Source organism: Tubulanus polymorphus, chromosome 7, assembly GCF_964204645.1.
Source record: "Tubulanus polymorphus chromosome 7, tnTubPoly1.2, whole genome shotgun sequence".
NCBI lineage: Eukaryota > Metazoa > Nemertea > Palaeonemertea > Tubulaniformes > Tubulanidae > Tubulanus > Tubulanus polymorphus.
In genome coordinates this window covers 15066713-15079825 of record NC_134031.1, presented here as the reverse complement: position 1 = coordinate 15079825, position 13113 = coordinate 15066713, and the positions used below count along the sequence as shown (strand labels likewise).

Sequence of the window (13113 nt, the reverse complement as noted above, 5' to 3'; positions counted from 1 at the left end):
TATCCAATGATCAAACAGGATAAATAGAGCTTTTGATTCCAAGGTGCAGTTGCTGATAGGGTACGCGAACTCTGCAGCTAGACCGCGGGTCAATTTGCGATGAAAATTTGTCACACGAGAACGAACTTTGCTCTCTTCACAGCAGCGCCATTATCTAAAGGTTTGACCCTTTTGTACTTTACCCCCTAAATTCGATAAAGAAGTACTCGTGACGTAAAGAGAGAGAGACATACACACACGCGGAGATCGGGGCTGTTGTTGCGAGATCAGTACACAACCAGCCGCGTACAGTATTAGAGCTGTATTAAACAGGTAGGATTTTCATATAATTTATATAAACCAGGGCAAATCTATAATACATACATAGTAGCGAACCAGTACATCGACGTAGGGATATCTGATAACAGGCTTGCAGTGGACGCTGCTAAAAGGTTTCTGGTGACAGGGCATGGTAATCGGGGTCTGTACTAAATTAACTGTGATCTGGTAAGTCGTGCCAGTGACCGAATGCATTATTTCGGTCAGTAACAGTGAAAAATGATGGACTCGACAATAAAGGGTTTCAGTCGCGGTTTGAATTCACGCAGCTCTGATCCGTAAATTCTGTTTCATTATTCCTCATAGGTGTGGAAAACAATCAGCTTCATAATGTTGTCTTTACGAGACGGTTACCCGGACAGTTACCTGCGCACTTTATCAGCTGAAATAATGCTAAAAGCAACCCAACATCGAATCGTAAGTTACATCGACATCCAGAGGCGGATCCCCCAGCTTTGAAGGACTTGTCGGAAAAGGCACTTCGATGTCCATAAAGGCAATATGAAGTATATAATATACTCCTGTACTGAAATGCACCTACTATCTTCGTTGACAAAATGAAAAAGGCACTGAAAAAAAATTTGATGGACAGGTCTCACAAGTACCTCTGGATCCGACCTTGACGTCTCTAAATCTCGTAGCCTCTGCGAATCATCTTTATAATTGACGTCGTTATTGCTTCCGTTTTTTACTAGCCTTTGGATCTAACCAGAAAGGCATTGTCATTCAACTACGGCCCGAATCAGGGAGATCCGGAATTCCTCGAAGAATTGGCGAAATTCTTGACCACCGAATATGGTACTAAAGTTGTCAGGTTCGTGTAGACATTTCTTGCCGCGTCCGTTGAATTTAGAATTTAGAGGACGCCCTTTTTAGAAATCGATTTCAATTGAATGAAACCCAATGAAACTGCTCAAATCGTGGAACATTTTGTAGTAACGATAAATATCTTGACGACTTGCACTTAGTTAGTTGAATTGTTATGATTGCAAATACTCAGAAATAGAGTACTGTTTGACCGTCTTCATATTTTCTCTTTCACGCAGTGATAATTTGTTGGCTACTGCCGGTAGCACTCACGGCATTCACATGCTGTTATCTCTGCTGTTCCGGCAAGATGTACCCATATTTGTAGAAGAACCAACCTATTTTCTGATCATTGAAATGTTGGCCGAATTGGGATACACAGTCATACCGGGTATGATATCCCCACGCCCTCCACGCACCTGCAATTTCTAGAAACTTCGAATTTAAATTTCGTGCATTATTTCATTTGTTGGTTTCTTTTTTCAGTTCCCTGCGACAGCCAGGGAATGATCATTGACGAACTTGAGAAGTTAATCAACAAACATTGTCCGCAGAATTTCCAGAAATCCGCGAAGAAACTTTATAAATCTTTGATTTATATGATTCCCGTGTTTAATAATCCTGCCGGATTCTCATATTCAGAAGGTAAGTATTATGTGCCTACGTCCATCAGTGCATCCAGTTTCGCTAATCTTATAACAATAATCCTGATGACATCATCAATCAATGGCTGCCACCATAGATCACTATGACGTCATATCCAAATTGCCTAACACTTATTCTATCTATGGACTCTGTAGAAAAAACGATGGCCGCCTTCTACCTCTCGTTATGACATCATGAAATCCACTAGTGATTTTTTCTTAGTGCTGTAGGTAATTTGATGACGTCATAGGGGGATTCAACTGTTGTTGTATGATATTTCAGATCGGTGCCGGGAACTGGTAAAACTCGCCCGTAAACAAAACTCTTTGTTACTCGGTGATGATATTTACAATTTGCTATATTTTGATGGCAGTTCGCGGGCTCCGAAACGACTCATAGAATTTGATTCCAGGTAATTTTTTCTTAAAGATATAAAATGAAAAAAGAGTATAAATCAATCATTGCTCGCGTTTACTTTAACCGGGTGACTGAGAGACTGGTTGCTTCGTCAGGACGTCTGCGTCTGCTGGGGAAACAGAACCAGTGATGGCGATGACTGAGGTTCGGTGCTGATATAATCTAATTACTGATATTGATAATGACGTTCATTTCAGTCCGGGAGTTGAATACAGCGAAGGCAACGTTGTCTCGTGCGGTTCGTTTTCTAAACTGTTGGCTCCGTCAGTACGATGCGGCTGGATCGAGGCTCCGACCGAGATCGTTAAATTCATCGCTGCCACGTGTGTTTCGAATCGGAATTTGAATTGAGAGATTTAGTTCAAATTGTTTCAAAACATTCTGATAAATATTGATTCATATTTTCTCTATATAAGGTCTTTATGTTGGAGCGGAGGAAATACGTGTCAATATACGTCGACAATTATTACTAGCGCTTTACAAATGGGACTCGTACAAAAACAAGTTCAAATTGCTCGAGATGAATACAAGGTTTGAATATCTTCCTCCTTCGGCTTCAGTTCATTCTGTTGCTCCTTAACTATATAGTTTTGTATCCAATATTTTATTTTCAGCGCAAAATGGCGAAAACTCTAGAAATTCTTGACGAACTTTTACCTAAAACTGTTTCATATACGAGACCAAACGTGAGTTAATCCTCTGGGTCCAGTTCCGCAGTTCCGAGTTAAGATTTGACTCATCGAAAATGAACTAACCTTAATTCAGAGTTAATTCTACCTCACAACTGTGGAACGGTCTGCTGTGTAAGAATGTTTAATGATCAATGATATTCGATGTTGAATTATAGGGAGGTTATTTTATCTGGTTGGAATTGCCAAAAGACAGAAATGCGGAGGATTTACTGAAATTAGCGAATGAAGAATTCGGTGTGACATTCTACGCTGGTCGCAGGTAATTCTAAAACAGATTATCGTAATTCTTATATAACTGATATTGAGATTTTGTAATGAAATTCGATGAATGATTTGTTTTTTCCGTCAGGTTCTCCTCGACTGGTGTGTGTCTGAATAAATTCCGGATTTCTATCGCTGGTTTGGTTTATGACGAACAAGTTGTGGCTATGAAAAAAATATGCGAATGCGTCCGAAAATTCATGAATGTTGAATAAACGCAACTCGAGTTCTAAAGTACCTAGTCTATTAAACTGACTGACCCCCAGCGAGCTTCTTTAAAACAATTTAACGATGTATTATCATTATGTCATGTGTTGTTTTTGAATATAAAGTTTTTGACTAAGAATCAACCGTGTTGTCTGGTGAACACTAGTCTAGATAAGATACTATTTAACCGACTGATGATAAGATACTGATTGAACTGAAGTGTGCCTCGGTGTACACAAACTAAAATTAAGTGTCAATATTCTTTTCTAGTTACGATAATCATAAAGTGTAGGACTTCTGGCTAACTAGATTTCACCACTGTATGTATTATCATTTACCGAAAATAGTTCATATATGTATAATTGAAAATGATGGACATAAGAAAAAACTATAAAAATTCACTCGTTTATTTACACAAAATATTTCGACAGCTTTTGTGCCGTCAGCCCAAAACTTGCTGCATTTTTGTCTATGGTCCCGGCACCCGCATCCAGCGATGTCTGGTATTGACCGTTCAGTGCTGCGACTAGAAATAACATAAGCGGTGAATATGAACTAACTAATTCCTACTGCGGTATGCGAGCAATACGTTAGTGCACAAATTTACCAATTCAATTCAATAAATGTATTGTTCCTTAATGTTACATAACATCATCGGTAGAAGAAGTACAATAAAGCAATACACAGTACAAAAATATAGAAAGTGTAATAAAAAGAACACAAAACACAAACAAACAAAAACGAGCACAAGAAGAGACCGGTAGGGTATATACATACAATACAATTGGCTCGTCCTCGCTTGCCACAGTCCGACGACCTAGCCGAATGAATGAATGGGCTTCGGCGGGAGAGACGGTCAGGTGAGGATAAGAGGTTAAACGTGGCATACAGTATACGATACAGTCATACGAACACAATCCAAAAAGAAAAAAAAACAAAAACAAAAACAAAGAAAAACCAAATAGAGCAAAAAACAGCCGAATGATAATATCGAATTGATAGACCCGGGAATCTACGTGGATTTCAAAATACAAAATCCCGTTCCGAAATTAAAGAATTTACTAGATCACAAACTATGCTCCCTATTTCGCTGTCGTTTGAATTATATGACGACAGGAAGCTAAATTGTTGCGCAGATGAGAGAGCGTCGAAATCAACAAACTCCCGGATTTTATCATAAAAAAGAACTCTCTCGAATTTAGCGTGGAACAGTCTAAAATAAAGTGTTTTTCTTCCACCTGACCATTAGTACTGGAGACAGATTTACACAGTAAACAGAATCTATTTGACACATGGATTTTGGGTCGTGCATATCTGTATGATTCAATTTGTAGGTGGTGAGAACTGATTCTGAATTTGGTAAATTCTTTCCTCTTAACAAAAGGTACAGAAACGATGTAATTTTCTAAACAAAAACGCTCCTTGAAAAGTTTGTAGGAGCGGAGCTTTGGAATTGATGAGTCATTTATGTGGTCTAACCAATGAATTGAGGATATTGACGCGAAGGGATTTAAGGGACCTGTTTAATTAACGATTCGAGCCTTGGTTAAACCACAGTTTCGTCATATTTAAGTTCTCCAGGATCAGTTACCGCTATGTAAATAAAGAGGGGCAGCACTTGACGGTCAACATCTAGCACTGTGACCGGTACTCTCAGTGGAACCTAGTTATAAATAACTTCAAGGGGCCAAGAAATCTGTTCGTTATAATAAACTAACAGTTGTCTATATCCAGATCATTTAAATCATCCTGGGATGAAATTCTAAGATTTTAAAAACCGATAAATCTTCATTTCCGAGGTCCCACTGTAGACTCACGCCTTTGGTCTCAAATAGGAGGAACCTGCTTTTAGGAGGAGCTAGGGCTTAAGAGAACTTCTGCATGCCAAGTACAAACTGATATATGGGACGATGTCTATTATGAAGTTGCCCTTTCGCAGATCAGGTCTTCTGTGTGGCGGGGATCACTTTTTCTTTTTGGACCCCCATATCCCCGATTTCCCAGTATTCGATCTGGATCCCCAAAACACGACCGAATGCTGTGTACCAAGTCTCTAAAACACCTCCATGCTCGGGTCGATTCCATACCGATTATCGACCCGACACTGTGTACACTGTTTACTCGTTATCGTTGGAATGTGTTTGATTTTTCGAATAAATTGTTTATTTTATAGAAAATACTGTATTTACACTGATAGCTGAAGCGGAATTGATATCGAATATATAAACATCCTATACACAATAGCGAGTCCAGTGAGTTTGATTAGGACAGATAGGAGTAAACTATATCAGGTAAACTACATCATCTATTCAAATCGTCTCCGATCAAAAAAGCAGGCCCTAGTTCTACAGTTCAGGACACAATTCATCCACACATCTGAATTAAGTTTAACTCCGCTAACTGCTAATTTAGGCTCAGTTCTTCGACCAAATCTAGTCAAAGATTCTTGAATTTTAACTCAGAACTGTGGAACTGGGTCCAGAACTGTGGAACTAGGTCCAGAACTGTGGAACTGGTTCCGGAATTGTGGAACTGGGTCCAGAAAGTGTGGAACTGGGTTCCCGAACTGTGGATGTGGATACAGAACTGACTGTGGAACAGACTGGTGGAACTGGATTAAAAACTGTGGAACCTGGCCCCGACACTTATAGAAAACGTTGCCAATTATTTTTACAGAATGATAGGTATCCCGCGTACAGTTATTCTAGTCTGGTTGATGGCGGTGCTGCTGGCCGTCACTGGTACGGCACGAGGTGACGGTGGCTGCAACTACAAAGTAAAAGGAAAAGAGATTTACTATGCGTGCCGACCTGCTGATGGCTGTGATCACGATGAAGTTGTTGTGCCAAACGACAGTTGTCCCGAATTATGCTGCAAATGCGACAAAGAAACGAATCCAGCAACAAAATGCGGGTGAGCAACTTGTTGGAATCATATGCGAAAATTATCAAATTCTATCATAAATTTAATTATCAAACATTATTTAAGAAACTCGAGTAATTTCAACCTAGTTTTAACCTTGTTTAAACCTTGTTATCGACTGTAGATTCGAACCTGGGATTATTCTACTGCACTTGATGGGGCAGTGTTTGTTTGTTTATTTGGCTTTACGTCGTTTGGATCTTGGTTTCCCAGGACTAACCCTGATTAAGCTTTCTCTTTTATTGCAGATATGTAAAACATTTGAAGGAAGCCTAAATATGTTTTATGATTGAATTCAAACTTCTGTGGAATTGATGTTTACCATAAAAATAAATGACCCGATTCTTGCCGTTCGATTTATTGATTATCTCAACGTATCTTCATTATTCGTGTACGAATACGATTACAAATGTTAATCGCATTCCCATAGACGTCCCCAGGAATTTTCATAGGTGGTTCAAATAAGCATCAATCCAGTATCCATGCACAATGTCGGATGTTTGGTGGGTCTCCCCCCAAAAAACTTTTTGAAAATTGGAGTCTTTAGAGACGTTTTCCAGGCTCTGATCTAAATGAATCTTTTAGAGTTAAAAGACTAGTCAAATTGGCAAGAAAAATCTTGAACATTGATTACATAGTAACTTGAGAAGTAAGCTATCTTGAAAAGTTCGCTATCCCTGCGCCCCCTAGGGGACGCCTATGATTCCAACCATTTCCATGGTATGTGGAGGAAAAAGAGTAATTTATGGTTTCTATCAGAATGATTTTCAAGGAACCGCAGTACATCTTTGGTAGTAGCACGTTTCACGTTTGCAATCAACTGAAACTACGAACCAACAGGGCGACCGTGCTCAAATCTACATAGATCGCAAAAAGTCGATTAACTTCGATAACTGATGCTTGACCTGACACCGATCTCTTTGTCCGACTACATTCTGACTGCTGCTGCAGCAGCTGGTAACTCGTAGCCAGTGAACGGTATCATAGAATAATGTCAGATAAAATTGTGCGGCTAACAGTGTGATTCGAAACTAACTGAGAGCATCGATTGGTCCGGTGCCTTAATCCGACACCGCATATCCCCGTGGGTAAAATTACTATTCATAGTGAAAGTGGAGAAATTCCCTGTTTTTAAAAAATTCCGCGATATGACAACACCGCTGAATCAGCCACGAAAAATAAAAGACTTAATACGGCAGCGTTGGAATAAAGTCAATCACGAACAGATGGATTTTCAGCGATCTACTATATGCCTACTGTTGATCGATCGGTACATGTAAATCTGAATCTACATAGTCGTGTGGATTTCACAAACGCTCTGACAGTATTCTAAACTAACTCGGGGTAGTATTTCACTTGTTCCTTCTGAGTATTTGATACCATGCACATGGGCCCGTATTTGAAGTTTGGGAGTGAACTGTAGCTTAGATCATCCAATATCCCTGGTACTATATATATAATAAGAAATATCTTCTTTTTATATATATATAGTACCAGGGATACTGGATGATCTAAGCTACAGTTCACTCCCAAACTTCAAATACGAGCTCCTGTGATAACATGGGGTAGAATTTAATGGGGTAATACGAGCCCCTGTGATACCATGGGGTAGAATTTTACCAGGCTTAACTTGTTGTTACCGCTGTAAAAGACACAGAATCTCTCGCAGAATCTACTGTATTTCACCATGGAGTCCATGATTTCACAAACTCTGTTATTTCACAAGCTCAGTGACACCAATTCGGGGTGAATTTAACAAGTCTCAGCTTTACCGCAGTAAGAGACAGAGTCTAGAGCCGCGTTCACTCGACAACTTGTTAGACCGGTATAAATGGGTCTGTACCTGGTCCGGTCCAAATCTAGACCATCTGCTAAAATAATTAATTGCGCCTGGACGAAGTCTTGCTTCCAGATTCCAAGTAGAGCAAGACATTCTTCATTTGACCAATTCGGTCCTCTGTCCTCGGTCTAATTTGGAACGGCATTTTCCCCGTGTGAACGCTTGGTCCAGTCTAAACTGGACCGGACCAAATTTGGACCGGTCTAAATTTCGTCGTGTGAACGCGCCTTAGGCCTACTGGTTCACAAACTCTTACTCAGTATTTGTACCAACTTGATGATAGCCTGATAGTCTACGGGGCCCAGTTCCACAGTTGGGAGTTCATTTTAAATGAGTTAACTCGCAACAAATCTGAACTCACAAGTGTTGTCAGGCAGCGCATAGATATACATTTCGAATCAATAGTTTTGACGTGACAGAGAGGATCGGATTTTCAACAAGATATCCATTTGATATGCGAAAGCTACCAGCAGGTGTATACGCGCAATTTCGCTTTTGATGCCTCGATTATACAGTGCATACAACAATTAGAATATATCACGTATAAGAGAATGATTTTAATAAAGATCGCGCATAACCCAGTCACTCAGAGCTAGCAAAAGTCTTGAGAGATTTTTTAGTCAAACCAGCCAAACACTCAGGCAAAATAATCATTGATATTCATATGACGGGCCCTCGAAACTCCCCTGACTATATTTTGTTTTTTCTATGTATGGCAAGTCTCCTGCAATGGTTGAAAAACTGAGATCTTTTTTTCATTCATCATGACCAAGTTGGGTGGCAATGACAAACGAAGATAAAAACAAAAAGAGTCAACAGAAGACAATATTCTCCATAACACAGTTACGTGTTTATAGCCGGTTTATGGACTCCCCACCTATTTTCTACCGTTATATCGTGAGATAAGTTGAACACAGTTTATCCATCCTCCCCCGGCAGGGATTCGAACCTGATGGCATCGAGATTGCCACGGCACGAAACCCTGCCATAATCGACCGTGTGCGCAGATACATGCGCAGTTCAGATGATGTGATTTTTAGCCAATCAGATATCCCGTTTTATTTTAGCCCGGGTTTTCCCATTTATAGTTCTTCCCATCTTCACCCGTCAAGGGATTCGAACCCACTACGCTAAAGCTGTTCCCCGAACCCCTTGACCTCACGAGTCGTTGGAGTCGTTACTAGCCGACCAGAATCCGGTCGTTCCAATCACAGTGCTTGTAACAAACCGTCAGTAGACTTCTGTTGGTTTCCCGTTAAATTGACCAATCAGCGAACGTATTACCGAACAAGGAAGTATTTCGCAAATCGATATATGACGTCATGCGCAACAGCGCCAGTATTGAAATCACGCTTCGTGAGGCCAGGTGGCTGGTGGAAGCGAGTTCGGGAGTGATACCGGACCCCTGGCAAGCGAGGATGAGTTCTTCCTTGAAATTTGCCTCAACGATTATACAACGAGCAATCTGATTGGTGCCGCCAGTTTTCGTTCGGAAAGCTGCGCATGTACCTGTGCACCCGGTCTACTGATGCAGGGGTTCGTGCCGTGGCTGAGTGTAGCGATGCCATCAGGTTCGAGTCCCTGCAGAGGGAGGATGGGTTTATCAAGCTCACCCGCCCTTCAACCGATTTTCCTGATGCACATGGCTGTATGAAATAAAAAGATAATTTGCTATGAAGCTTCTTTGATAATCTATTCTTTGTTATTAAAATTCCTGACTTGAATTTGATTTCATTACTGATATAACAAGCTTTGTTATACATGAAGGCAGTAACTAATTATTAAAATCATTATTGTTTCCAACCCTATACATATCAAAGAAACTCTAATATACTATAAGAACTGCTTACAGGTGTGATTGATGACAGCTGGATCACCAAAAAGGGGTAATAAAAGTGATTAATTCGAAACGCCAAGATAATTCGGCAGATTCTTAAATGTATTTCTTACTTACGAGTTAATGATACTGGGAATATAAGTAATTTCGGTTAGCAATCGTAATAATCTATAGAATAAAAATGATAACCCAGACACCTGAACCGGACATATGTAATAGGCTGACGCATTTAGTAGTTGCTTCATTATACAAAGATATGCATTTTAGTCAGTTCAAAAATATATCTCGGGCAATTAACATTTGAACAAGGAACCGTTAGAGCTATCTTTCAAGCTTCATTAGATATACACTCTTAAGACTGATGGTTCTTTTGCTTTGCCTCTGTGGAGGAACCTCTTAAGGTCGGTAACAGCACTGCTGCCGAGGAAGTTCTTCGAAGAACCCCATAGTAAGGTTACCCGAAGAACCCATCTCGTTGAGTGCTCCTTGAAATCATCAGAGATGACACACATATTGAAATGAAAGGGAGTGGGATTCATCTCATATGACAAGGGCACTTAACTACACCTCGCGCGATACTCATGCAGGGGATCTGGGTCTATTTTGAAAAATAAGTTGGATTTTTATGCAATTTTATTGCATATTCCCGCTTTAAGAAGTACTGTGGACTTTCGTCATAGATCGGGTGGATTTTTTGACATGGTGATTTTAATTCGAAAGGGTTTTTGGTTAGAAGGGGGGACTATGATATTCTTTCAAGCTTTATTGGATATAGAACAAGTGGTTCCTAAAGTTTCTTCAAAGCAACTGTCAGGGGGGGGGGGTTCTTTGAAGCACCCAATAGAAAGGTTCCCTATTGCTTTTTCAAATCTTCCTACTTAACGGCTCTTTAACGAGAAGCCTAAATGATTAGCACATACATGGGCGACTGATGCTGATTTTGTGACCTTCAACATTCTAATTTCTAAGCACCGCATAAAGCTTAAATATCAACCTATTCAGAGCTCATTTGGTGAAGGAGCCAACCTCAATTTCTAAGCAACTGAACGCGAGTGCGAATTAAATACTAGAATCCGTGGAGTCCAATTGGTGCAGTTCAACAGTGTCGATTTGACACTTGCCATTAACGATTTCATTTCGCGAATGCCAATATCACGAACAGGTGGATTTCTGCTGACAAACAGGTGACTTTTAACTCGAAGGAATAAAAGATGGGTAGAATTCACTGTGGTTATAGCTGTGATCTCCGATCTACAAACTGACGTCGATATTTTCTCGCTTGAAAATTATAAACGCGTAAGTAAAATCTACTGTTTAATGTTTACGATGTTTGAAATTATCCGCAGAAATGTGATGTTCGGTTAGTTGAAATGTTGCAGGGACCCCATAAACCCACATGGACGGCGTTCATAACATAACGTTCATGAGCATGAATAAGTCGTTTAAATCAGCCAAGCGTCAGAGTGTAACAATTGTCGCTTTTATATAAGATAGCTTCATTACATTCAATTACATTCGCTGAATATACGAATATAATGGGAAGAACGGATCCAAGAATATCGAAAAACTATGCCTTCCTAATAATACATTTACAATTCACCATTTTTTGCATTAGGATCGTTAACACTTTCTAATTCGTTTTTCTTTCAAAATATGCACAGACTTTCAATCTTACATAAGTTGATTTGGAGGTCGAATTGTAGGAAAGAGTATAGCAAAATTTTCACCCCAAATATGCTTGAAATTGCACTTGTTGCATCTCATTTTCAAAGGTTTTCTGCGCGAGAACTCCCACGACCCGACATCAGCGTGTACACGCTAAAAAGTTACAAAAAGTTTTACTATTTAGAAAAAAAAGAAGTACCACTTACATGAAAAAAGTTCCACTTTCACGAAGAGATTTTCAAATTCAAAGATTTTGTAGTTGGGCAAATTTTGTAGGAATACCGGTAAACTATTTACGCATGATGATTCCTTCATTCTAATCGGTGTTATCGGCGATTTTTCGCTAAATTAATTCAAGGCTAATATACTATACAGATATGTATGTGTTCAGGTCAGATCGTTAACTTTCTGTCAGCGTTTGTAATATGTTTTGTGGACATTTAGATGTCGAATTCTATACAAGACGAATTTTATGAACGAAGAAATATCGAAAAAAATAACAACTAGAGTTTCGCGTTACCTGCCTCGGACATCCCCAATTCCACCTCCTAAATCCAGGTCCGGCATCAAAATTATTTTCGGTTGAAAATGTCTATGGAGTTATTTCGTATCTCGGTAGTTATTTTCGCAATTATGTGCACGCCGTGTACAAACTGATATAAAACATGTCTTGCTTAAAATCCGTTTTCATCTCAGTAACCCGCTCAGTGATCTCTCTTTGCGTCGCCTATTAACTCGATTCAAGGATCGATTCAACAAATTTCCATACTCCAACTATCAATACCGTAGTCAGGGCGGAGCTAGGAGAGGGCCTTGGGGGGTCCTATAACTTCTCGGAGTCAGGTGATTCCAATTTTCCAGTCTGGACCGTGGTGTCTCCGAAAAAGGAGAACGTTTTCCCATTTTGGATGCTGCCTCCTGATGCGTATGGGGACCAGTGCACCATTTTGGGCGATGTCTTCTATGCGGTTGCCTTTTTGCATCGGGTCTCGGCGAGGATTTCATTGCCTTTTCTTATGGACGCTGTATTTCCGATTTCCAGTCTTAAAAGCATCTGCTCTGTTTTCACTCTCTCGGGTCGATTTAACACCGATTATCGACCCGATAGTGTGTACACTGTTAGTAATTATAAATGTCTTGTTCTATACAAGAGGTATAAAGGTCGAGCTCATAAAAAATGAAAAATGAATTCGCGCACACTCGAATTTATTTTCATTTTTTATTCACTCAACCTTACTATTTCAACAGTCTAACAATTTAATATTTTAACAGTCTAATAATTTACTATTCAAACAGTCTAACAATTTGATAGTTTAACAGTCTAACAATTTAACATTTTAACAGTCTAACAATTTAACATTTCAACAGTCTAACAATTTAACATATCAACAGTCTTACAATTTAACATTTTAACAATTTAACAGTTATTCATTAACTTATTTCACAATATTTAGCTATCATATATTTGAAACATACAGCTTAATCTTATTTCAATATTGAAT

At 39.5% G+C, this 13113-nt stretch overlaps 1 protein-coding gene across 2 annotated transcripts; it reads left to right on the top strand.

Moving 5' to 3' along the window:
- Nucleotides 1-165: 165 nt before the first annotated feature.
- LOC141908941 (uncharacterized) lies at nucleotides 166-3884 on the top strand. Of its 2 annotated transcripts, none has more exons than XM_074799242.1 (11): nucleotides 166-312; nucleotides 625-735; nucleotides 1014-1132; nucleotides 1365-1516; nucleotides 1612-1770; nucleotides 2053-2182; nucleotides 2385-2510; nucleotides 2604-2718; nucleotides 2802-2873; nucleotides 3035-3138; nucleotides 3229-3879. In XM_074799242.1, the coding sequence occupies exons 2-11, from the start codon at nucleotides 649-651 to the stop codon at nucleotides 3353-3355; spliced, it is 1191 nt and encodes a 396-aa protein (XP_074655343.1). In that variant the 5' UTR covers nucleotides 166-312; nucleotides 625-648; the 3' UTR covers nucleotides 3356-3879. The 2 variants fall into 2 exon arrangements, with proteins under 2 accessions (XP_074655343.1, XP_074655344.1); XM_074799243.1 differs by lacking the exon at nucleotides 166-312 and adding an exon at nucleotides 364-486 and having other exon boundaries at nucleotides 3229-3884.
- Nucleotides 3885-13113: the final 9229 nt, after the last annotated feature.